General features: G+C 49.2%; 1 protein-coding gene across 1 annotated transcript in view; it reads right to left on the bottom strand.

The window, feature by feature from the left end:
- The window catches only part of Smad7 (SMAD family member 7), a 29402-nt gene that overhangs the window by 2480 nt on the left and 619 nt on the right, over window positions 1–26303 (bottom strand). Inside the window, exons 2-4 of the mRNA XM_010621742.3 lie at window positions 26106–26303; window positions 24797–24850; window positions 18621–18695 (exon numbers count right to left, since the gene is read on the bottom strand). Of these exons, the coding sequence (XP_010620044.1) occupies window positions 18621–18695; window positions 24797–24850; window positions 26106–26303 (327 nt within the window). The remainder of the gene's footprint in view (window positions 1–18620; window positions 18696–24796; window positions 24851–26105) is intronic.

Raw genomic sequence — 26303 nt, 5'->3', positions numbered from 1 at the left:
GACGACCTTAACAAAGCCTCCTCCAACTCAGCCAGAGAAGATGTGTGATATGTCTAAAACAAACAGATGTGACCATCCTTGAACTGCTCCTTCTCTGCCCGCAGCCCCCTCCCCAGACGCCCCCTCTCTCCCCTTCTTTCTCAGACTGACCCTGCCTACTCCACCAATGCCGTGTGCCCAGGTGCCCTCTGCTACAAGCCCCTGCCTTAACTTTCCTCCTCGGTTTTGCACAGCAGCGTGGGAGCCTGGAGTAATTCTGGTTAGGTGATTTTCCTAAGCAGGCACCTCGAGGACTTTAAAAGGGGAATCATGTGGAGGGAAAAAGACTCTCCCCCCTCCCCTGCTGCCTCCTTAAACCCGGAGCCAGGGGTGGGCAGGCCTCAGACTGGAGACCATAAATCTCTCCAGCCCAGCCAGGCTGCAGGAACGCTGTGGTTTGTGGCGGCAGGGTGGAGACCGGAAGTCTTGTATTTGTTAACAAAAATGGGGAAAGGCAGCAGGGGAAAGATGAGAGAAAAAAGCAGGCCCAGAGTTGGAGGCCTCGTGCTGCTCTCACTCTAGTGGGTCTGCGGGGACCCAGAAAGTGGGGGTTGAGTGTGAGAAGTGTTTTGCCATGACATTTGGTTTCTGAGCAACTGGGCTCAGAGCTTTGCCAGTGAGGGCCATCCCCTACAGGACCCTTGTCCTGCCGCCCAGCAGGCTGGGTAAACCAGCGTAGCTCAGCACACCAACTCTTTCCAACTTTTACAGGCATGTTAGGACCTGGGAACAGTCGACTTGATCCCCCCCCCCGCCGCTTTGTTTAAAGCAGCAGCCAGTTCTGGGACAGAAGTGTAAGTCTACAAATGTCCAGTGACCCACTGAGGCACCCTGAGCAGCTGTCCCTTAGACACCCCAAATGACCTTCCCAATGCCTGCACAGACAGCCTCACAGAAAGGGGAAGCCAAGGGCTCATTCCTTTCCCTTGATCTCCACCCCCGCCACTGAAAATCACCACAAACCTGGCCTGTCACTGTCCCCCACTCCCTGCTGTATAAAATGCAAGAACTGTGAGATGTTTGTGTGTCCATGGCCTAAGGGCGTGAGTGTGTGTGTACGTGTGAGGGTGTCTGTGTGTGCTTATACACATAGGAACATACAGAAAAACAAGAAAGGCACAAGGGTTCAGAGCAGAAGGTGACTCATCAGGCATTAACTTGTTTCTGCAAAGTATCCATCAACTGCTAATAAACTCTTGAGCACTGGCAATCTTTGAACTTCCCTGCCAAGGGAACTCAGCTCTGAAGGCTACATCACAGACCCATCCCATCCGTAGAAGAAAGAGTATCGCAGGCGTGCACGTGGTGGTAAGGTGCAGGCCCTCTTCTCAGAGGCGCTGCTCAACCTTTTGCAGGAAGAGGGTGTTCTGAAATATGCCAGAAGCTCTGGCTTGTTCTGACTCAGGACAACAAACCTGGCCAGGAAAGAAAGGCTGGGGAGTGGCTGGGAGGCAAGGAAGGAGGCTCCCCAGTGGGTAGACCTTCAGTGGAGCCTCGCAATGCTTTGTTTCATGTATCCCAGCCCCACTGAAACCTGCTGGCCACCTCAGCAAGGAGTAGAAGCCTCCACCACCAGGCAGGTGGCTCTCTGGGGCAGAGGACAATGGGTAGGGCCCGGAGGGGTGTGTGGACATGCCCGCTTCTCTTTCATCTGCACAGCCAGTCTATCCAGCAATTTGCTGCCAGACAGCCCCTGGAAAAAGCCTTTTTCTGTTGGGGTTAATGGCCCAGCCCAGATAAACAGCAGCATGCTGTGTTCCTGCGTGTGAACAAGGTCCCTTAAAGTAGGTGCAGCGCCCTAATCCACCACAGGAAGACCCCCTGCCCACATCTGCATGCCTCTCTACCCCTCAAACGTCCTCCAGTGTTCTCCAGCCTCTGAAAAGGCAGCTCCACGGCCCGGCTCCTACCTGCCCAGGGCGTTTCTGAGCAGAAAACACGTTCCAGGAAACCCACTCAGCAACAGCTGAGAAGTCTGCTGTAGCACACAGCCTAGTGTTCACATCACACCTTTGGAGACAACACCCCACACTGCCAGGACAGAGACCCACCCACCTCCATTTGTTCTGAATTCCCCCATTGCAGCTCATTTCTGGGAATGACCCAGCATCATCTTCACAGGAACTGTTCCCTGAGTTGGACTCACAACCCACAAGAGTCTCCCAGCAAAGGTCATGGTAGACCCCCCGCTCCTGGGGCTTCCCAAGAGCTGTAAGCCAGGACCTAAGAAGTGTCAGTCATCACAAAGACCGAGAGTCTCAGAGGCCAACTCTGGTTTCTCATCCTTGCCGCTGACGCTTAACCTCCCAAGGCAACACTCACAGTCCCTTGTTAATTTCCCCCAGCTTTATAACCTTTTCCGGTATTTGCAACAACTTCTTCCCCTCCCCAGAAAAGTAACTGTACAGGGGCTTGTTTTAAAACTGTACATGTTCATCTGAAAGCATCCAAAAAGAAAAGCTGTGTTGTAAAAAGCTCACTAATCAGATGCCTGCTCACAATTTTTTCTTTTTATTACAGTTAAGGGAATTTTTGGAGCAACACCAGAAAAATGCTGAGTCTGCCTAAAATTCCGTTAAGGTGTTTCCCCCTCCCCTTCCTCATTTTCTTTAAAGCATAAAATCTCCCCTGTAAGGGCAAGGGAAGGTAGAGGCTGAGAAGGAGAGGACTTTGCCTGTCTGCACGCAGCACTGAAGAAAACCACTTAGGGGCTCCCTGCCTTGGACAAGGAGGCAGTTAACTACCCTGGTCCTGAATGAACAAACCAGGCCCTTCTGGACCAGCAGCTCACGGTGACTCAAGCTGCACATCTCAACTGCACGCAGTGACCGGATCACAAGGCCACATTTTTGGTAAGGAAGGAATTTTCCCCTTGGAAGTTTAGAGGAGTTGAGGAAGAAGAAAAACAAAGGGAGAGAGAAAGGCGAAGTTCAGGGTCTCAGTAGTACCATTTCTGGCCCCCAGCTTGGGAAGTAGTTGATCGTGAAGCCAGAGAGATGGGAGCTACACTGAGAATACCTGTGGGATTCTGACAATGTGGATACGCATGATGGTGCAAGTCCACACACAGAGGAGGCGTAACAGGGAAAGAAGAGGTCCCCAAAATTAGGGCCCCGGAGGACAGGGACAAAGCTTGGGGAATGAAGCCAAGTATGACAGAGCTACACAGCAGCTAGTATCCACCGAGGCTAAGGTGCCCAGCTAAGCCAGGTATGGTGGTACACTCAGGAGGCCGAGGCAGAAAGGTTGTGAATTTAAAGCCAAGCTGAGTAAACATGGAGACCTTATCTCAAAAAACAAAACAATACTGGGTGCAGTGGTGCACACCTCTGTAAATCCTACCTCTTGGGAGGCTGAGGCAGGATGGTCATCACAAGTTTGAGGCCAGCCTGGGCTACATAGGGAGACCCCGTCTCAAAACACAAAACAAAACCATGCCCAACTGCCAGGGCCTGGGGGCAAGGGTAGGCACCTGGGGTATTAGAGGGCAGGGGTCTCAGCTCTTAGCTCACTCTCATCTCCCCGGGGCACTTGGATTATAAGCCATCCGGTCGAGTGCAACAATCTAGTGGAGCAGAGGCTGAACATGGAGAAGCCAGGCAGCAAAGGAGACTGGGCAGAAACACTGCCTCCCACAGGCCTCTCTCCAAGCTGACCAGGGGCAAGCAAAGGACAGAAATGTAAACACAAAGGCTCACACCCAGCAACTCCCAAAGGCAAACATCACCCCACCTCCACTGAGGCAGGTGGGTCCAAGAGTCGCTCTCTATTCAGGACCCAGGCGCTACCAGCCGCAGCCCTGCTCTGTCCTTCCCTCCCCATGGCTCCCTCTGCATCAGATATCTCAAAGGTCAACAGCACAGCACCGGTGCCCTGGTACCCTGCTCCTCACCCATTCAGGAAGCTGACTGACCTCACCCAAACTACTTCAGAGATAAGAGCTGAGATAAATATAGGGGGACCCGGCACTCATAAATCCAATCTAGTCTCACCCCACATCAGCAAAACAAGGATGCTTGTCTCTTCTTTCCAAAAGGCAAGTGACCAAAAAGCAAAGCCAACATGTATGGGGGCCATGCTCGCACCTCACCCAGATCCTGCATGGAAATACAGCCCAAGGGCTCAGTGGGCCCCTAGGGCAGCCTGGACAATCTAGGGTTCACAGCAATTTACCCCACAGAGGCTCAAACAGACTCGAAACACTTTAGGTTAGCTGTTACAGAGAAAATGCGGGACACACACATCACCCCCGCCCCACGCTCTTCACCAAGGTGAGGTCTAGCTGGTGGGAGGCTGCACTGAAAAAGTCAAGGTTCTTTTCACTCTCTACTGTGACCTCTCTAATGAGGGTCTAGAAGGAAGTAAGTAGGGTGTGCACACATATCCTTCAAAGACCAGGGTGCTCTCCTGGGTCCCTGGGCCCAATGAGAGCTGAATTTATCTATCCCTCAGGGAGTTCCAGCTGTGCATACCCCAAGGTGAGCTGACCACCATGGGATCAAGACACCCTGGTTTCAGGCTACCTGCTGTGTAACCTTGATAGGTGACTTCAGTTCATCTTAAAACAGGATCTTGCCAGTGCTAGCTTCATACAATCACTGAGCCAATCTGATACAGAAGTGACAGGGCTAGGCCGTCTCATGTTGAGTGCAACACACACACTGGTCTCTCATCTCTTAGGGCCCTGTCTTTTCTGACTGCTGGAAAATGGCTTTTGTCACACTCAACCCCAGGTAGGAGAACAGTTCTGGGCCAATGCTGACCACAGGTGCTGTTTGGAGTGACTCCTATCACGAGACACACACACACAGAGCTACTACCAGGTTACACAGTATCAGTATTCCCATGCTGTCTTTTTTTTGGGGGGGGGAGACAAGGTTGTGCTAAATATAGTTCAGGCTGGCCTTGAACTTGCAAAGATCATCCTGGCTCAGCCTCCCTCTTTCTGGGATTACAGGCATGCAACCACCGCTCCTGGATCCCATCTCATCTTAAAGGAGGGGAAATGAAGCACAAGTCACCTGCCACGCATCAAAGCTGGGGTTCAAATGCAGAATATTATCCAGTACTGGCTCAGCCTCCCTAGTTCTGGGATTACAGGCATGCAACCACCGCTCCTGGATCCCATCTCATCTTAAAGGAGGGGAAATGAAGCACAAGTCACCTGCCACGCATCAAAGCTGGGGTTCAAATGCAGAATATTATCCAGTGTGAGCCACAGGTAGGCAGGCAACTACCGCAGGCCACTACAGCTACCAGTTCCCAATGTTCCTCTCCAAATACTCCAGTGTGGTGTCCAGCTGCTTTGCACCACGCTGCAAGTGAGAAGCACAATGGTCTCTGCCAGCAAGCCCCTCTGTGACCTTGGCCAAGTGGCTTGCCCTCTCAGGCTCTCAAGTTTGACCTGTCCATAAATAATATGAAGGGAATTGGGGCAAAATGGTCTCATGTCCCTTCCGGCCTTGATGGTATCTGGCTGCATCATGTGATTCACAATGCTGGTTCCATTTATTTTTACCACCTCCTAGAGAGTAAGAAAATCACTTTGAAGGGCAAGGCACATTTTTTGCATTTAATTTGCAACAATAAAACAAACAAGAGAAGGAAGGCTTAAGTAAAGTTTTGCCATGTCCATCTCTAAAATCAACTTGTTTCTTATTCCTGATTTTCAATACATGATAAAGGAGTTCTTTCTGTCTAGTAACTCAGCGGCCTCAGGAACAAAGTGAGTCCCCAAGATGGAATCTCTTGTCACCAACATATTCCCACAATCAGACCACGACTGGCACCCAAAAACTTCCCTCAGCCATCATCACCCTCTTGCAGGTTCTCTGAGCTTACACATGTGGCAGCTCCCAGTGGGCTAAGAGACTCACTGTAACAATGTTGTTCCGAGCCGCTACAGACAAATCGTGGTGAATCAATTACCAGAGCTCAAATGCACTCTCATGCTCCCCAGTGATCCCTCCCCAAGCCCCACATGTACAAATCTGAAGCCCCCAGCCCAGGGGTCTCTCTTAAGAGCACTACTTTGCCATCAGAGAATATAATTGAGGGTAACACAGGACAGAGGAGGGAAGCCGCACAAATCAAAAGCTCCTGTCTGTCTCGCCAGTCAGGCTGACGCGGCTTCCTGTGGCCCCGTGTTCAGCCATGCAAATTATAGCATGTACCCGGCTGCCTGCAGCCACTGCCATCTGAGGAGGCCAGTTCTGCCCAGCTCAGAGAGGCCTCAGAGGAAGGGTGGGGACTCCCAACCCAGCCAACTCCATTCATAATATTTACAGTAAATGGGCCTCTCTGGCTGTTGTTTAGTGCACATCCAGCCTAATTACTTCTCAAGTTGATTTCAAGGCTCTTTCCCTGCTGGTGTACCACCAAGCTCCAATCGTGACTCCCAGAATAACTCCGCAGCTCTCTTCAGGAAGGGGATTCACATACTTGTACACACACAGCCCTCAAGCTGTGTGGCATGGTGCGCTCACCTGCCTTCTCTCTGGGTATGACCGTGTCACTCCCAGGAAGACACAAGAGATGGGGCAACCATGCAACAGAATGTCCACCAGTACCCCACGAGGACATTCAGGTCCAATCTCAACCTCACTCACCGGCCACCTGAAGAGAGTCCAGAGTTCTCAAATTCTGTATCTGGATTCCCAACTGGGGAACCAGCAGGGAAATACAAAGGAATATATAAAAAGCCAACAAAAGAACTTTCTCATGAACCTCCAAAGACTTTGTCTTTTCTTTTCACTGACTATGCGTAAGTACATTAGCTACATGTTAAAAGCTTAGTAAAGGGCAGGAGATTTAACTCAGTGGCACTGCACCCTTCTTGAAAATATGAGGTCCTGAGTTCGTTCCCAGTGTACAAAAAAAAAAAGTCCAATAAAAACCTTAACACATGTACATGCATAAGCCAACTTTTCAAAAAGACAAAAACCTCAGAGGACAAGATCATTTTTTTGCCTGCTTTTGCAGGTCTAAGGCACTGTGTGCAAAAAACCAAGCTGTTAGCCAGGCATGGTGGTGCACACCTGTAATCCCAGCACTCAGGAGGCTGAGGCAGGAGGATCACTGTGAGTTCGGGACCAGCATGGGCTACATAGTGAGTTCCAGGTCAGTCTCAACTACATAGTGAGACCGTGTCTCAAAAAACAAAAACAAAACAAAACAAAACAAACAAACAAAAAAGAAACCAAGCTGTTTATGCCCAGGGCCCCATTTTAATAAAGCCCAGGCCTCCACTGAGCCCAGTCCCTGAATATCACAGGACCCAAAAGCAGGTCCTGCCCTGTGCCCCCCAGCTCCCACACCGCTCCAGCTCAACTCTAGTTTTTCTAGAGGGTAAGAAAACCACTGTAAGACATGGAAAAATACAGTGAGAAACAAAAGTTCTTTTCATCCCCCCCTCCCCTTATTCCATAACAATTATGAAAACTGTTGGATGGGATGGCATTTTGAGTATTTACTGCATTCCAGCCAATAAATTCCAACACAGGATCTAATGGAAAAGCCTCCCCTTTCCAGCTCCCTCCCTCCCTCCCTGTCTCCCTCCCCTGCTCGATCCTACCCTCATTCCTCCTTTCTTTACAACCCAACACCAGGGCCTGGCCAGGCCAGGGCCACACTGTACTCACAGGGAAAACAACAGAACGACAGGCTGGAGACAGTGTGCAGACTGGAAAAGTTAATCATTACTTCTGTCTGCCTCCGTAATCTAATCTCCCTGGCTTGGACACACTCGCGGCTCGGCCATCCCCGTCCTTTCACCCTCAAAGCACCCAGGACCTCCTAGAACCCTCCCAGCCAGGCCTTCCCACCCCTCCCCTTCACTTGGGAGGCCAAGGAAATGGAAGAGGAATGAAAGGCTTTCCCCAGGCAGGGGCGGCTGTCACAAGGCCTCGCTGCGCTATGTGGCAGGCCATTCAAAGTACTCAGGGCCCCACAGGATGTGGGCTCCGCTCTGGCTGGTGCTTCTGCAGCCCCCAGCCCTGCTGTCTCCAGACTGTACACTTAAAAATTGATAAAATGAGCAGAGCATGGTGGCGCATGCCTATAATCCCCTGGGAGGCTGTATGAAGGCCTCTGGGTTCAGTCCCCAGTACAAAAACGAAAAGATGGTCAATTTTATGTTTATTTTGCCACAACAACAACAACAAAAAAGAGGGGCTGGGTCTGTAGCTCAGTGCTTGCCTAGCACGTGAGATCCTGGGTTCCATCCCCAACACAACACACACACACACACAAAGACAAACAGAAAGAGAAAAGACACAGCTCTCACCCGCCCAGCTCTCCTAATACTCCTAAGTCCCCCATAAACCTGTGAGGATTTGGGGGTGGGGGTTGCTCAGCTCAATTACCTCCCCAGAAATATATGCAAATAGTGGTGTGTATGTGCATTTTGGGGAGCAGAGCCCTCAGCTTTCACTCATTTGTGAGAATTTATAAGCTGAAAAACAGGGAAAAAAGCACAAATCTTTTTAGTTTAGAATGGAAGAAGCCAGTTGCTACCAGTACTCCACCTCAACACCCTGCAAATCCAAGAACCAAGGAACACAGATCCTGGGATGTCAGAAGAGCAGGGGATTTGGTCACCAAATCTTATCCCTTATTTTATAAGAAAAATGAGCCCAACAAAAACGGCTCATGTGAGTTCACACAGCCAACTGGGGACAGTGCCCTAGCCCCAGCCCACTGAGAGCTGGCCAAGTAATTCTCTGACCTGCCAGCCTCCTCCCAGACCCTACAAAAACACCAAACAGGAGGATGAGAGAGGGGGTGGCTTTTGAATCTTTCAGGAAATACTCCCCACCGGGTTTCTGTTTGTACCCCCACTGAGCTGGAGATGGGGCCTATCTGCTTTAAGGAGGCAGGCAGGGGCACCCAGAGCACAGTGAGAACTTAAGTTTTGGCTTTTCCCTCCTGGTTACTGATTAATGAGGGGGAGGGACATGCCAGTTACCAGGCTGCCTGCCACCAGGCCAACAGGGTGCCAAAGCACCTTCGAAATGAGAAGATCAGACGACCCCCACTGAGCCTACAGGGCAAGAGACACTTCCATCTTCAGTAGGACAACAGACAGAAGAAAGGGCACTGGTTGTCCCCAAACCTCCCCAGTGGAGCCAGCCCCTCCCAAATGCAGACAGGCCAGTCTGTCACCTGCACAGTCATATCTTGGCCATGTATTGTTTTTGTTCCTGTTGAGCACCAGCCTCAGACCAAAAAGCAAAAAGGCAATACTGAAATGAACAAACACAGGAGCCACCAACAGTCAATAATAGCCTGGTTGTCTAAATCACCTTCTGGCTGAAAGACACAAACTCTCAACTTTGTAAAATACAATTGGAGTTGGACCAGTTCTTCCCTTTTGGCCCGGCGCTGGCTCAAACCCCAAGCCAAACTAGCTCGCCGCCTCTTCTTCCGGGAGGGGCTCCACAGAGTAATTCCATGAGCGGACTCCAAGGGGCTCGGATGCCTCAGCTGGTCCCAGGGGAATCAACAGACCAAGAAGAGCATAAAAATGAAGCACCTTGGTTAAGTGCATCTTAGATCACTCTGGGCAACAGACCCCAGGCCCATCAGGGCCTCACAACACATGGTGCTGAGCCTCAGAAATGGGCCAGACCTTCAAATTTGAAATTAAAAAGCAAAAGTTTCAGGCAAATTGAGCCCAATGGCCTTACAATGGGAAAGTCAAACTCCTTGGCTCTGAAAACATCCCACCTCCTCTCTGGCTGTCAAAAGATAGTGAATGCAGTCAGGACACCTCACTCCCCCAAAGCGAGCTCCCTGGCAATCCCCCATCAGCTGTGCAACCCCAGGTACCACCAGGGTCTGAAAGGCAGATCAGGGCCATGCCTCCTGCAGTTACTGCTGTTATCTTGTAATCAACAAGCAGGGGGCTGGAACCAGAACATGGGGGTGGGAAGACAGACCTCTGTTTATCCACAAGCTTTACCAGGCCTCAGCTTTCAACAACAGACCACACAACTTAAGCAGAGCCTTGGAAGAGTTGTGCCTACTCCATGAGACCAGCGCACCCCACCGCCACCTGTCCTCGCACCTCTGCCAGGTAGTGCAACACTCCTCCAACCTGATGGTCTGGCTCCGTGAAGGACCTAGCTCCTTCGGTTGCCCCTGCTTGTTTTCGCCACTACTGAGTCAATCAAACAGTCTCTCTCATAAACTCAATTCTGTCAGGGTCCAGGGACCCTACCACACTGCACAAGCCAGGCACGTAGTAGATGCCTAAGAAATAAACATTTGCTGGGCCAGGGATTTGGCTCAGTGGTTCATTCCACCACCTGCCTCGCAAGCACAAGGGCAGGAGTTTGATCCCCAGTACAAAAAAGGGAAAAAAAGAAATGAACATTTGCTAAATGAATGAACCAGATCACTCAGGCTCCTTCCAAAGCACCCAGCCCACCCAAATGCACCAGGGAGGAGGGCATGCCTTCCAAACAGGGTCAGTCAGAAGGTCAAGGCCCTCTCCTGGACTAAACTACAGAACAGCCAGCAGTGGCAGATGCCACTGAGAAGTGTTTCCAAGGCAGGCACCGGCCGGCAAACTCTGGGCACGCCACCGGCCCGCAGCTTTCTGCCTTGGCGTCCTGCTCTGTTTGGACAAGTTAGTTAGCCTCACCGAGTGTTCGACAATTCAACACACCCCAGGGCTCTTGTTGTGTTATGAAAAGAAAACAGCACGCTAAGGAAAAAGCTGAAAGGGCTGGGGGAAGCGCAGAGCAAGACAGCCACCCACAGTCTCTTCTTTCTGGTCTTCATCCTAAAGATGAAGGAGCCAGCAGAAGTTGGTACACTGTCCCAGGTCCTGTGCCATTAGAACAGTGATGACCAAAGAGAGGAATGAGTAGAGACCCAGAGATGACACCCAACACTACCACCTTCTCCAGCCCACCGCAGGGCTGGGTCAACCCTGTCTCTGGGGAAGGCTTCTGGATAAACAGGTAGACCCACAAACAAGGGGGCTGTGAAACCCCTTCCTCTCCACTCCTCACTAGTCTCAGGAAAACTAAAGAACTAATAAGGAAGCCAGGCATTATGGCACACATTTTAATCCCAGCTACTCAGAAGGCTGGCTGAGGCAGTTGGATCACAAATTCCAGGTCAGTCTGGGAAATTTAGACCCTGTTTCAAAATTCAAATAAACTGGATGTGGTGGTACACACCTATAATCCCAGCCCTTTGGGAGGATGAGACCGAAGAATCAAACGTCTGGCTCTTATCTGGGCAATTTAGCAAGACCCTGTCTCAAAAAAAAACAGGACTGGGGCTGTAGCTCAGTTTGAAGGCCCTGGGTTCTATCTTTGATACTGTAATCAATCAATCAAGGGCTGGGGGGTGTCACTCAGTGATAGCGTTTGCCCAGCACAGAGAGGGAGAGAGGGAGGGAGGGAAGAAAGAGGGAGGGGGAGGGGAGAAGGGACACACATACACCACACCCCTCCGGGGGTATGGGGGAGCACAGTGACTTGAAAACAAAGTCAAACCTGAGGCCCGCACTGTCCACCGCCACACAGGACTGCTCGGGGAAGGAAACACCAAGGTGAAAAGGTTAAGGGCTGGAGTAAAGTCCTACCTACCCCTTCCAAAAAATAAAAAGCAAAAAATACATTTTTTTTTTGCAAGTTAAAAATGAGCTAATGACACTGGGTGGGGCTCAATGTTGAGGACTGTGAAGCCAAACCAAAATTAGTTTCCAGCCAAGAGTTGCTTGGCCTCACCATTTGGGGAAGGAAGCTGAAAAAGTCATGAAAGATTCTTTAGTAAACCGGGAAATAAGGCTGCAGTTAACATTTCAACTGAATGTGACCCTGCTGGTAAAATATTTTTTTAAATAATAAAAATAACAAAGTTCTCAAACAGCCTCTTTCTTAAAGAAAATGGCCTAAAAGTTCTCGTGGGAGTGGAAGGAAAGAGGAGAAAAAAAATCCACCCAGGGCCAGCCGTCTCCTAGCCACTACCTTTCATGAACAACTTTTTTCTGGAGTTCTTCTCAAAAAAGGGATGATGCAATTTCCTGTCTTGTCCCAATATTTCCTGTTAACCGGCAAGGTGAAAGTTATCGCTGTTTTAAATAACTGTCCTGAACTCCATCAAAAGTTCCTTTTCCCAGCCAGTGCCCATCCCTGTTATAAACTACCCAGACCTTAGAATACAAATACTATCATTTCCTATGAGGTGGGCTTCATTAAAAAAGCCTGGTACTTTACAGCAGAGGCAGCTTCCACAGGTCTTGGCCCAAGGTATGAGATCACTCAGGTGAGACCATGGAGAAGAGCAGAGGGGCTGGGGACTGCAAGCCCCTCACCTGAGCAAACGTGTGTAGGCACAGTGGCTGTAATCAAGTGAATGTGGCTTTCTTGGTATGTTAGCCACTAAATTGAGGACTGTGCTTCAGCAGTTAATAATATCTTCCTGCCGAAAATAGCCTGGAGAGGAAGCCTCCGTGTGACAGTAGGCAGGCGGCCAGACTCTGGGCCAGCCATTCAATCCCCAGTGATAAAGATGCTGGGGCCAGTGGTGACCTCTCAGTGGCTACACACTTACAGTATCCTCTCACCAGGCTCCTGCAAAGGGAGGGCACCTGGGCAGTCATCCACCTGCTCTAGAACACACCCGAGATGTGGCATGGATGGGGGCCCCAGTGGCCCGAGAACGGTCCAGGCAGCTGGCTTTGGGGAGCTAGCCCTTGTACTGCCACGATTCACTGTCCCTGGGCTGGGGAAGCTGGGAGGACATGCTGTCTGGAGCAAAGTGGGAACAAGTTAACTCACTTCCCTCTGCAGAAAGGTCAGGCCTGGTAAAGGAACTTCCCTGTCCCTTATTTCTACAAATGACCTGGAAAGAAGGTTGAAAATTTAACACTGAGATGCACCTCCTCGTTCAGGTAAAATACATCTAAAAGACAGGCTCCTTCTGGCCAGCTCTCCAAATCATCAATGCCCAGTGCCCTAATACATCCTAGGTGGTCTCAAGGGTGCTATGGAAACAAGCACATCCCCATCAGTAGATCTAGGACCTAATGAAAGTCTTTCCCCTCCACTGCCATTGTTCATTTATGCAAGAAGCTGGGCATGGTGGTACTTGCCTATAATCCCAGCACTTTGGAGGCTGAAGCAGGAGGATCTATCACCATGAGTTGAAGGCCAGTATGGGCTGCATAGTGAGTTCAAGGCCAGCCTGAATTATACACAGCAAGACCTTGTCTCAAATAAATAAATAAGTAAGTAAAATCTGCAAGTATAGTATTTAAAATCTAGGCCAGGGATTTAGCTCAGTGGTTCTGCGCTTGCAAGCGCAAGGTCCCAAGTTCTATTCCTGGTACAAAAAAAAAAAATTTACTCTGGTCACTTTTTAGAAAATTATACTAAAATGCACATGGCTTATGAGATACCATCAGTGACATTAAGTACATTCACACAACAGTGCCACCATCACCACTATCTAGTTCCAGAACACTTTTATCACTCCAAAAGGAAACCTGTGGGTCACTTTTACAATGTCATGCACAACAGGAAAGTAAAACGGAGATGGTGCATAGTTAAACCACCTTTTCCCCTCAAATGTTTCCTCAATCAAGCAAAAATCTCATTTAAGAGGCTCATTCCCAAGAGAATCAAACGTGCAAGCAAGTCTAACTGATACTCTACACCTTTTTAAAAATTCTGCTAGGTTATGACACCTATTTCAAAGGTGTTGCTCCAAGTTCAAGGCTCTAGACTAAAGTGAACAAAGAACAGCCTGGCCATCATAACACTGCAAGGAGCGATATTATGGAATAAGTAACAGCAATAAAGAAGCAAAGGAAGCCCAACTTGATCATGAATCCTTTGGCATTTCCTCTCTTTTCACTGACCCCTGGCTCTGAGCTTGCCAGAGGCCCCATAGGTTTCGAAGTCTACGGTCAGGCTCTGCTGAGAAAAGGCCCAAGTTCAGGGGAGTCAGTGTGCTAAGACTGTCTGCAACCAAAAGCTACACCACTGGGGCCTGGCCTTCCCCCGGCCCCCCTCCCTCCTCACTGGCCAGCCCAGTTCTAGGGGGTTGGGGGGACAGGATGCAAAAGACAGCAGCTCATCTAGTCTGGCCGGCAGAGCAGCTCAAATTTACTCCAGAGACTAAATGCTGTCAACTTGCATTTAACCCCTGCTTTGCCTCATTCCTTCCAGGAGCAAAGAGACTCACTCTTTCTCCAGGGGTGGGTACATGACCTCAGGCACATGTACAAAAGAGGCCAGCAAACAGCAAAAAACTGCTGTTCATCAGAGAAGCCCACCCCAGCCCAAGGTCATTATGCTAGCTTTTGGTTTAAGATGATTCAGACCCTGTCAATGGAGTTCCAGACCTGCATTTCTCATAGTGGGTCAGGTACTGACTGGGAGGCATGAAGAAGTTCTGATTCAGCACATCCGATTTCAATCCCAAAGCTCGTGTTCCTTGTTATTTGGATGAAAGGCCAGCTCAGTCTGCAAGCTGTTTGTCCTGTGTTCCCCGTCCCGAGGCACCTCAGTGAAACCAGAGGCTACTTGCTAGGGGCAAGGAAAGGGCACTGAAAATACAGCAACAGGCACCCAGGCCCAGATTCCTAGTTGCTATCACAATTTCAAGCCAAACAAATAATTGCTCACAACTGCTGTATAACTTTTCTTAAAGCATGATAGAGCAATCTTTGCCAAGCTACTTGGTTTGAGCTCAGGTTGCCATGGACTAAACCAGGGTGGCATTTTCAGATTATATATGTATTTTTGAAGGCTCTTCTCTGAGGCTACAACAGATGCAAGCAAGGATCAAAGAGCAGAAGAGACAGGCTCTGACTCCAGGATGCTCTCACTTCCAGATTTGAGAACCAAAAGCAAACCATGGATCTTAAGACCTTAGCAAACCAAGACCTGTCATGTAAAGGTACAAGATACCAATAACTGAATGTAAATGTACTGTATACCTAGAATGTACCAATAAACTCAATTAAAAAAAAAAAAAGACCTTAGCAAAGGAGGTGGCCTCCCTAAAGTTGAAAGGATGTCGTCCCCCCAAGTAAGCATGGTTCCAAGACAGACCATATTTTAGACCCCAATACCCTCCTGAAATCCATGGGGACACCCCCTCTTCTGAAGGTGAAATAAGAAATTACTGCTCTGATTGGGGAGGTCCACAAGGCTGATGTGCAAACAGTGCCACCCAGACGTTTATATCTCAAAAAGGCAGACGGAGGATGAGTCCGCATCTGAGTAACCTAGAACAAGTGAGATGCTGCTCCTTATCGCCACACAAACCAGGACAGCAGGCAGAAGTGCAAGCCCCCCAGAAACTCCATATGGAGGCTGCAAAGATGACAGCTTTGAACACATGCTTTTCGTTACTAGCAATGCAATGAAAGCTCTGGGAGCAAAAGCTTTCCTTTTCCACTGAGCTGAACCTAGCTAGAAGCTTCCCAGTTATGTCAGACCTTGCGCCAAGGTAGATCTTCCTGAGCCATGACACTATGGTGCCCCAACAGCAGTAAGAGCCTGATCTGAAGTTGCATTCCATTCAAAAGATGCCCATGCTCAGACAGCTGAACTCAGTCTGCCAAATCATAGCTCAAAATCAATCTTCAAATGCCATCCCTGACACATCCTCATGAAGAGACTGCCCTGACGTCAACAGATCTCCTGGGAGGGGACCCCAGACTGTCCCAGAGCCTGCCTGTAGGCATCTGTGTGCTCAGGTGGCTGCAAACAGGACTGTCTGTATGTCTGCAGTCGTGCGTGTGCACGCACACACACACGCACACACACCACATGCACGCGCACATGCACACTTCCACAGAGCAATCCATCTGTCTCAGAGCCGGCTGTCAGAAATGAAAGTACAATCTCCTGGAACCAAGTCATTGCCTTCTAAAAATGTCCCATTTTCCCAGACCGAGGAAGCTTGCAGGGGTGGGGTGTACTTCACTGAAAGTCCCAAAGGACCAGGCCTCTTGGCCCCCACAGAACCAAGTGGCAGCCTGCAACCAGCAGCAGCCCGGTTCAGAACTCCTACCCACCTACTCTCCTTCCTCCCTGGCTGGCTTGCAGTCGGCAAGGGTGCTGGAAAGGGAAGGGCCAGCCTTGGAGTTACCAGAGTTTCAGGAGGGGATAGGCTTTTGAGCACACCCTACCCCCACCTCCAAAGCACCACATTTTCACATTCGGCTGCTTTTTCTTTCCCTTCTTTCCTTGCCAAGAGAATCAAGCCCTGGCTCCCACTACCGACCTTCCTCCCACCCTAAACTGAGCCCCATTCATTAAGCCCGGTCTCAGCCAGGGCAGGACAGGAAGGAAAACAGCACACAGGGCCTGTGAAAGAGACTCAGAGAGGTTATTTCAAGGGAGGGGAAAGAGAAATCCCTTGTGGGTGTTTTCACGGCTACCCACCTTGATGTCCTGCTCCCCAAGCAAGATCCAGGTACCCCCCTGACCCTCAAATCTGCTATGCTAGCCTCTTCCCCTGAGGGGTCCTGCCACTGCACCTCCGTGGCCTCATCCTTGTAGCCAGGGCCACCACCTCAGGAGCCACCAACTTCTTGAAAAAGAGGTCTTAGCATTTGCTACTTAAAAGAAAAAAAAAAAAGCTCTACCCTGGCCTAGCCACCATAAAAAGGAAAAAAAAAAAAAATCCACCTTTTGGGGGGATCCCACTCCAAAGACTTTTCTCTGTGCTCTTCAACAGTCTGCTGGACACCCCCAAACCACTGGCACCGACCCAAAAAGCAGTTTCTACAACCTCCCCCGGCGGCACATTATTAATACATGGTTCCAACTACACACAGAAAGAAGAGCTCCAACTTTGAAGCCTTGGGAATTAGTAAATCAAGAGCTAAAATTCAAAACAAATGCTCTTTCATGTAGAGGCCCCCACACACTTTTTTCCCTGCTTTTTGCAGTTTTGTTAAACCATGCCACCCCTTCAGAGACACACCACACCTCCTTAGGAACTCCTCATTAATCTAAGTGGCTGCAATTACCATGGGAGATTGGAGGAGTCAATAATGCTTGCTTTACCTCCCCCCCACACACTTTCTTTCTAGGACTGGAAGAGCTTTGGGGAGCACAAAGCCCAGCCATCTCAGAAGGGCTGCCCAGGTCACACTGTTTGGCTCCCAGGGCTGGGCGAGGAGGCACTCAGGCTGTGTCTCAGCCTGGTGTCTCAGCCTGGTGTCGTCATTTCCTCCAGCAGAGGAGACAGACAAGATGTTATCAATAAGACAAACCTTCCGAAAAGCCCCTTTCAAAAGCTACCACTTCCCTTGCTTATTTCATGTGGTTTGGAGGGGCCAAGACTCCTCCCTGCACACCCAGGGTTTAAAAAATAAAACCATCTAACAACATCCTGAGTGTGTTATTTTGCTGAGGCTCTTTCTTCTCCTCGTCCTCCTTTCTTTCAAGAACTCTCTCAACTCCCTTGGCCTTAGAAAGCACAGAAGATGCAGCCACACATTGTGGCTTCTCAGTCTCTATAGTCCTCTGCCCCCTGCCAAAGCCCACTCCCTCTGGGGTCCCTTTTTTCCTGCCTAGTTCTCATTAGAAGCTTTGAGTAAACAATACCCTCTGTCTCAGATAACACAGTATACATTGCACTGAAACCAAAACAAACAAGGGTCTCCCTACAGAAAAGCCAATTCCTGGAGGGGACTGTCCAGATGAAACATACCTGAATCACACATGGCAGTAATGTTTGACTGGATTAGTCAAGGGGGTCACTCCTCAAAAGAGGGAGCACAACAGTTTTACTGCTTCCATCTGATTGGCTACACCATGACCTTTACTTACACCAGTGGCCCATGGCAAAACATGCCTAACACCCAGAACTGTAGCAGAACCCCCCTCCACCCAGGTCACTTTTTCCTCTTGCTTCAGAGCTAGTTCTTAGAAAATCTAATGGCACAGGAAAACGGGAAGAAATAGGATGTCTTTAGAAAAGAATACACCACCTCCCACTTACACTGCCAGAGTGGTCCACACTCCTGTGACCTCGAGGAAAGCCAGCCTCATTGGGAAACAGCTCTAGCACCTACTATCTGCAAAGTCCCTTGCCGTGGCACACCCTCCCTGAACATGTGCTAGAGAATCACACACAAAGCTGGCAGGGTAATCAGGACTTGGAAGGATGATCCACTCTTCAAGATCCACTCTGAGCTCTGTGCTGCCCTTGGGGTCTGTCTTCAACAAGTTTTCCGACCAAGGCATCCCATTCGCAAAGTGCAAGAGCAAAAAAAAAAAGAGCTTAAATGCAGAAGTTCATGACACCAAAGTCACCGAGTGGAAGTCCCTCAAGCCAGAAGCTGCTTAAAATAACCATGAAAACATGTCTTGCACAAAACCATCCCCCAGCTGGCTCCAGTTTCCCCATGCATGGGATGGCCCCAGGGTTCTGACACATAAAGGACCACAGGAGGAGGTGCAGGAGGATGCCAGAGTCACCCAGTGCATCCAGTTTAAGGCACATAAAAATGAGAATGAATCCCAGAGCAGCTTTCAACCTATGGCAACTTCTAGAAATCTTTGGAACAGCCAGGAAAATATGAGAACGTATCTTACCTGAAAGCCCCCCAGGGGCCAGATAATTCGTTCCCCCTGTTTCAGCGGAGGAAGGCACAGCATCTGGACAGTCTGCTGTGGGTTCAAAAAGGGAGAGAAATAAATAAATAGATAAATAAAAACATCAAGGATCATCTTTATGCAAATTCTAAAGGGCATGAAAGAGAGACCACACATTCCAAGAGGCTGACTTTTGGCGGCGATGCGGACTGTTAATGCTCAGCTTCGCTGCCCATCCTAAGACAGACCACAGCACCTTGCAACCCGCTACTGCTCCAGGCAGCTAGTTAATCATTAGTCAAGTCAGGCTCAATCACAGACTGGCAGGAGTTTCTCTTATATTACAAGTCCCCGATAGTGGAGACCAGGTGGTTTCCAAGGTCAAGGGTTTGGGGTGTACTTTCTTAATCCTGGTTGTTCTGGCTTCCCTCACCAAGGACAAGGCTTGGAAGCCTTGGTTTCTCTGCTACACCCATAGTTTTCTTCACTCTTCAACCACTGGCACCAAACCAAAAGGCAGTTTCTAGAGCCTCCCCCCAGGCACATTATTAACATATGGCTCCTGCTAGAAGGTTTCACCAAGATCCCCCACCTCACTCCAACAGGGTTTAAACCCAGAGCCTTCACAAGGCTTGAACTTGTGATTCTCCTGCCTCACCCTCCCAGAGTGCTAGAATTAAGGCATCCACCACCACACCCAGCTCTCATCCTCATCATGTATTTTGGGTTTTTTTTTTTTTTTTTGGGTACTGGGGATCTAACTCCGGTCCTTGAGCTTGTGAGGCAAGCGGCAGAACCATTGAGCTAAATCCCCAGCCCATCATCCTCATCTTTTAAAACTTTCCAGTTTTTGAGGATTTTCCATTAAGGTACAACTTAAGTATAGCACAAACACAATGGGCTGCAAGTGTGAGGCCAACTTAGCCCTGGCCTCAGCAAGACCTTATTTCCAAAAACTGAAAGTAGGCCAGGGATTTAGCTCAGCAGTTCGGTGGCCTGCCTTGCATGGGCAAGGACCCAAGTTCAATCCCCGGTACCAAAAAAAAAAAAAAAAAAAAAAAAAAAAAAAAAGAAAGAAAGAACCCAGGATGGGAGGATGGGTAACCTCATTACCAGCCCTGGGTCATTTAACTCCAAAAACTGAAAGTATAGGAGCCACGGATTTAGCTCAGGGGCATCATGCCTGCTTTTACAGGTGCAAGGTCCTGAGTTCACTCTCTGGTACAAAAAAAAAAACAGGATAACAAACAATGTAAATTTCAAGAGAACTCACTGAAGTTTACTCATATATGCACCTACATACATACCACCAGATCAAGACTATCTCTGGAAACCTTCCCAGTCACAAGGCTGCCTACAAAATCTTTTTGGCACCTAGTCTGCTGTCTTCACTGATCTTTTACTGTCAAAGATTCTGTCTGTCCTGACTGGCTTTCTCCTTGCCTTCTGTCACTCTCAGGTGTTCAGCACAGCGACCTCAATGTTAATGAGGATAAACAGACTGACTCCACAACCACCCTCCAAGCAATTAAAATAAAGTAACACCACAGCTAATGACACAAATGCACGCAAATACACAAGACCCTTTTAGCTACTCACATACCACTGCCAAACTTCCTGAAACCCGTGTAGAAAGCCTGATTCAGGAATGGAGCGCCTCAGCTCCACAGCAAACACACCAGGTCAGTTCCTGTAGATTCCAGTCCTCCTACCCCAGGCCACCAGGCCACCAGCTGGATATCCCTTGGTATACAATACTGGTTTCTAACTAGAGCCCCTTGGCAGAATAGCAAATAGGAAGCCAAACCAAAGAGCAGCCCAGAGGCCAGCAGCCTAGGCAGAGGAACCCTTGATTGGCAGTTGCTGCCTCCAGTACCTGACAAAGGGAGGGTAGGCGGCCAAGCCTAAACTACACAGAGCCCCCCACCCCCAGCTGTCTCTGGGATTCTGTCTGCTTCCTTGATACTGAGATTTTCTCTCTAATCCTTCCTCCCCCTCCTGCATTCTAATAGCTGGAGCAATAACTTTGGAAGAGCTCTCGTGGGCTTGGGATTCAGCTCAGTGGTAGACACACTTGCCTAGCATGCTCCAGGATCTGGGTCCAATCCCCAGCACTGCAAAGAAGAAAAAAAAAAGAAAGACCTCTCTTAAAACAAAGAGGTAGGCATAGAAGTGGTGGCAGCAGGCAGGACAGAAGACTGTGTATGTAATCTTATTTCATCAGGGTAGAGTATAATACGTAACAGGAATATACAGCTTTACAGGATACACTTAATCAAATAGAAAACAATGGGGGAAGGCAGGAAATGGAGTTACTTGTTAAACGGTGTATGCCCTGCACTTTCTAAACTACTGATGGCCTTCACCATTTTCTAGAGATGGGCTTCTCTTCCCCCTTCTTCCCCCACATTAAACATAAAGACTTATCCACAGCCACTCCCACCAGCTCTAGCTGGATGGATGCCAGGGCAAGGTGTGTTTCAAAGAAAAAGCCTGGCCTCTCCGGGCAGAGCTGAGACCACAGGCAGGGTGTCAGCCTGCCTCACATCAAAGGTAAGCCAGCCCTGTGCTGGCAACCGCAAGCGTTTTTATGAAATGGTGCTCTGCCCTTCTACAGTGCCTTTGATCTCCAGAGGGATTTACAAACATTAATTAGGCCTCCCTATCACCCCTGTGAGGTAGCAAAGTATACCTGTTTCACAGGCACCCAGGTAAACTGAGGCACTCAGTTCAAGTGGCCACCCAGTGAGGTGGGCTCTTCCTGAGTCCAGCTATCTGTCCCATGGCTCTCTCTCCAGAGGCAAACCACAGGAAGTGGCCAGACTGTGACAATGTTCAGCATCCCGAGTGGCATCTAGCTACTACTGCCTGGCTCTTAATGGTCAGCGGGTTCAGGCCTCCATACCTTCCCCACAAAAGTTAAAAACAAAACAAAAAAACTCCACAAAGACAGATCTCTCTAAAGTCAAGGTCTCACCTCTCTGCCTCTCTGCTTCCTACTCCCCAGAGCCCAGCCTGGCAGAAAGTCAGCATCACTAGGCCATTCCTGGCTTTCTTCCACCACTATATTACCAAGCACCCAGTAATGGCAAGGTCCTGTGGGAGAAAAGACTCATCCCCTTCTCCCAGCTGTTCCAACACAGGCTGGTTCTTAGAGCCTTTGAAAACCCAAGCCAGGGAAACAACCACAGCTTAAACCGCTGAGGGAGTCTCATCAAACCGCTCTCACCCAGAGAGACAGGGGCAGCCTTATCAACCTAGTTTGGAGCTTCCCTAGGTACGGATGGGGTCAACACTACCACCACCACCATCAATATACCCCTCAACTTTGCCTACATGGCTCACCCAACCCAGAACTCAAAGGGACCCTAGTCACAGAAGAATGCTGCATTGTGCTGAAAACCTAGTTTTCTGACAGACACATTATTCCACCTGTGAATCAACCAGTGATGAATGCATTAACCAATACAATAATCCAGTGAATGAATGGATTGTCTATTAACTCTTTGAACACAGTGGACTTAAAAAGAAACCTGGGAAAATTAAAAGAGGCCTAAGGTAAGAGGCAAAAACTAAGCGGCATCTCCAGTCAAGATGTCTACTAAGCTATAGATGCTCCATCCAATGGGCACTGGCCACCTGGGTTCCACAGCCAGCCCAGCTATTCTTCAAACCTTTCAGACTACAAATACAGTACACACAAAAAGCAGAGCCCAGTTATTTACTCATCATTCCCATGCCATAAACTGAGGTCTAATAGCCAATAGCAAATTCTTATTCTTCTGAGATGGGGAGGCTGGAGTATCTTCTGGACTTCCCAAAGTCCCAAGTCATAGCCACCTTGCCAGCGGTTCAGGCACATCTAACTCTCCCTTGCAGAGAACTCTAAGGTACTTCACAGTATCGACTGCACAAAACCCAGGCCCCTCCTAGAGGCTGCAGCAGGGCAGTTTAAACCAGCCAGCCAGTGCCCCACCCACTCCATGGCCTCTTCCCAAGCTGGAAACTGGTAAAGGGATTCCCATAGTTGTGAAACTGGGCAAGATTTTAACAGTTGCCCACTGTCAAGCCTTAGGCCTGTTTCACCTAGTAACCCAAGACCAAAAATTCAAACTGAGGCTCAGCAATTTAAGAATGTAAATTCCCAGGCCCAATACAACACTCTCCCCCAAGCCCAAGGTGGGGATAAAAAGCCCAAGCAGCACCACTCCCTTCTAACCACAAGGTCCCAGCCACAGCTGCCAGCAAAACCAGCCCCAAACCTGTTCCTGTGCCCCTCCAGCCCCAGACTGTCCTCCCAGCAGACCATTCCTCTCATGGGGGTTTCATCTGTTACCAACCTCATAGTCTTACACAACACTGCCTTTTTTTGTTCCCTTCTTTGTTTGTTTGTTTTGTTTCGTTTTAAACAAAACGTTTTGGGTGAGTAACCAGCTGTTTGGATTTCCGATTGGCAGGTTAATCACTTCCTATTGGCTGATTTGAAGAACATTTCTTTCCCCCACCCCCTTGGAAATGGCACATTCCGATTCCGGTCTTTGTGGCTTCTCTGTTTACACACATTTTGCTACCTAATGTCAACACTTGCTAATGAATAAATATATCACTGCACTCACCGAAAAGGAGGTCCCGGTCTGGCAGAATAACTGCTTAAATTTTGTGAACAGATTTATCCCAGTATCTTTGCAATAAACCCAAGTAAACATGGCCCTTCTTTTCTATGGTTTTTGGATGATTCAAGGGAACATTTGCCCTGCAGTGTTTACCCCTGGGCCTGGGGGACTTCCTTTTTCTTTTAAGGAAAACCTCCAAATTTGAAAAATATGAAACAATTAATTCTCCCCTTGGAGAACTAACCTCACAGAAATTTCGATTCTTTACAACAAAAGCTCCATCAATTTAACATTCTTTAGGAAAACAGCTTGGTAATGTCAGTTAACTTTTGTTAAAAATACAGAAAGCTGGTTATCTCTTCATTAATGACCATTTATCTGTTGTTTTGTAAATCGAAAGCAAAATATCACATGCTTTGCAGGCCACTTATTAGACAGGCACCAAGCAAGCAGGAACGCCTTCCTAACTTGAGAGAGCTGGAGTCCCAGGAGAGCTGGCTGCAGAGCATGGGCTTCGGTTACACATTCATTAAAGTATTTAATTTATGACAACGCCCCAGCAAAACTTTTAATTAGTGGGGGGAAAGGCCCAACAGCCAAAACTCATGAGGCGGAAGGACTTTTAGAATTACAGGAGCTAAATGGTGCCCAACCCTTCACTTTTCCTTCTCCCAGAACCTTGGCAAAATTAAAATGTCACAAGTGTTACATTTTTTTAGGCACCAGCATACAGGCACAAAAAAAAAACAAACTTACAATCTGTACTTTTTAGCAAATGAACTCCCACTTTAAGAAGGGGCTCCAGGAAACAGGGTTTGTCCCTCCTGTCATCCCCAATCTGCTGTGCTGACCCTGTCTGCTGGCACTGTCAGCTCCAAATGATGGGCCTCTCTCTGTTGCCAGCCAGAAGTTGAATACAGACAACCGCAACAGGGCTGGTGCCAGTCTCAAATGGGCTTCTGCTCTGGCCCTGTGCCAGCCGGTGACAAAGCAACAGGCAAGCAAAGCTATGCTAAAAACTTTCATGGCCCCTACCAAGAATTCTGAGAAAACCCTAAAAGAGAGGACTGACTCGTAGGTGACAGAGAGGGGAAACCTACTTTCCTTTTAACTCGCTGACAAAGCTTAAACATTCTAGTGTCTTACTGCAAACAAACCCCTTGCACCCCTTCTGAAACGGTCTTCTCTGCCATCTCATCACCCTTTCCATTCTGCCCACTGATTTCTCTGGCACTTACAAAGTCTCCAAATTTTCCCATCAACCTGCCCTATTTGGCTCCGAAGACACTTCTGAATAGATTAAAGCCTCCATGTGCTAAAGCTGGGCTGTTTGGTCAGAGTACAAATACATAAAAAGGAACAAAATGTAAAGGATTATTTAGGAAATGTCTTTGAAAAAAAAAAAAATCCAGCCACAACACAAAATATCTACCAAACTTTCAAGAGAGGAAACTTTAGCCAAACTAGCACCTCCCTCAGGGCCACAAAGATAGAAATATCCGGGTTCTAGAGTTTCCAGTTCTAAACTGAAGATAGGAAATATTTTGAAAATCATCTACTCACCAGTTGGTTTGAGAAAATCCATCGGGTATCTGGAGTAAGGAGGGGGGGGAGATTCTGGAATTAAAAAAGTAAGACAGTATAAGGGCCCAGCCATGAGAAAGAGATAAAAACTTATGATGACAGAGGCATTCTTTTAGCCCAACTGTTTGTCTTAGCTGTGGGGGTTGGAGGCAGGGCCGCGAGGCGGTGATTGCCTTGATATTTAGCTGTCAGATAAACAAAAGAGGCCGCCTGGCGCCACACTCGGCGCTCTGCTCCTCCACGTCTGCGGCCCTTGCCGCAGCGCTCAGCTGGCCCGGCTGGAAACCACCCGCTCGGCCGCGGCCGCGCACTTCGTAGTTCAGGGGGTGGGCGGGGGGCAGGCCCCCTTCCCGTCCTGGAACTGCAAACCCCGCTGTTCCTGCCCTCCCCCGAGCCAGCCCGACACCCTAGAGGGCGATCCACCTGGGCACCCCCTTCCCAGCCCACCTGGGAGATGCGCCCCTAGTGTACTGGTGAACTTGGGGGAATCTGCGAGCGCCCAGACTGCTGCACAACCTCACACACAGTGCATATAGACACAGAAAAGAAAATGTAGGAAAATAAAGGGGGTCACTGCCTTGAAACCCTGGGGCAGGAACGTCAACGAGGCTTTAGGGGTCGACCTTCTAAACAACATGAGTTATAAACTTTTCTTTGCGAAAGAGAAAAAAGAAAGGCATCCAACTTCTGGATGTTCGTTCCTTTCCACCCTGGGGCTGACAAAGATAAAATTTAGTACCCAGTTCGTCTCTGATACTAATCTTCTACTACTCTCTAAACTCCAAAGCTGCGAGGCCAGAGCAGTAACTGGGCCACTTGTGCCCGACATGACTTTCCCTATTTACTAAAGGAGTGGAGACTTTCCAGCTCGTATAGCTCGCTTCTCCCAGCCTTCTTTGGCGGGCTTGGACCGAATCCAACTCGGCCACACACCTCATCGCCTTTCCGGGTGCGGGGAGGCGTGACCCCCACTTCTCTCTGCACCCCCTTGATGATCCGGAAATGGGTGCGTCTAGTTTTTAGCGACATATCCATACAATGTGTGCACGAGCAGTGCCCAGGGACACTCGAGGCGACGGAGGAAGAAAGCCTTGAAGGGAATCCCCAAGGAATGCCCTTCGAGTTTCCCCTTGCCCTTCTCTGCCTTAGTCCCCGCATCTCCTCCAGCAGGGGGATGTACGCTCCCTTCAGGAGAGGTGACTGCACATACACAAACACAGCCCGAGGATACTTCCACCACTTGCGCGCCTTGGGGAGAGGGGAGGTAAGACATGGGACAACTTCTTACCTAGTTCGCAGAGTCGGCTAAGATGATGGGGGTTGCAGCACACCAGCTCAGGGTTGATCTTCCCGTAAGATTCACAGCAACACAGCCTCTTGACTTCCGAGGAATGCCTGAGATCCGGCCACCTGAACACTTTGCACAGCAGGAGGGGGAGCGAGTAAGACGAGGGCGGCTGCGCGGGTTGCGCGCTGGCGGGCGCCC

The sequence above is a fragment of the Fukomys damarensis genome, unplaced genomic scaffold (assembly GCF_012274545.1).
Source record: "Fukomys damarensis isolate Sample0158 unplaced genomic scaffold, DMR_v1.0_HiC HiC_scaffold_30, whole genome shotgun sequence".
NCBI classification, from domain to species: Eukaryota; Metazoa; Chordata; class Mammalia; order Rodentia; family Bathyergidae; genus Fukomys; species Fukomys damarensis.
Note: the sequence above shows the minus strand (reverse complement) of the source record. Positions and strands in the feature narration are given on the sequence as shown.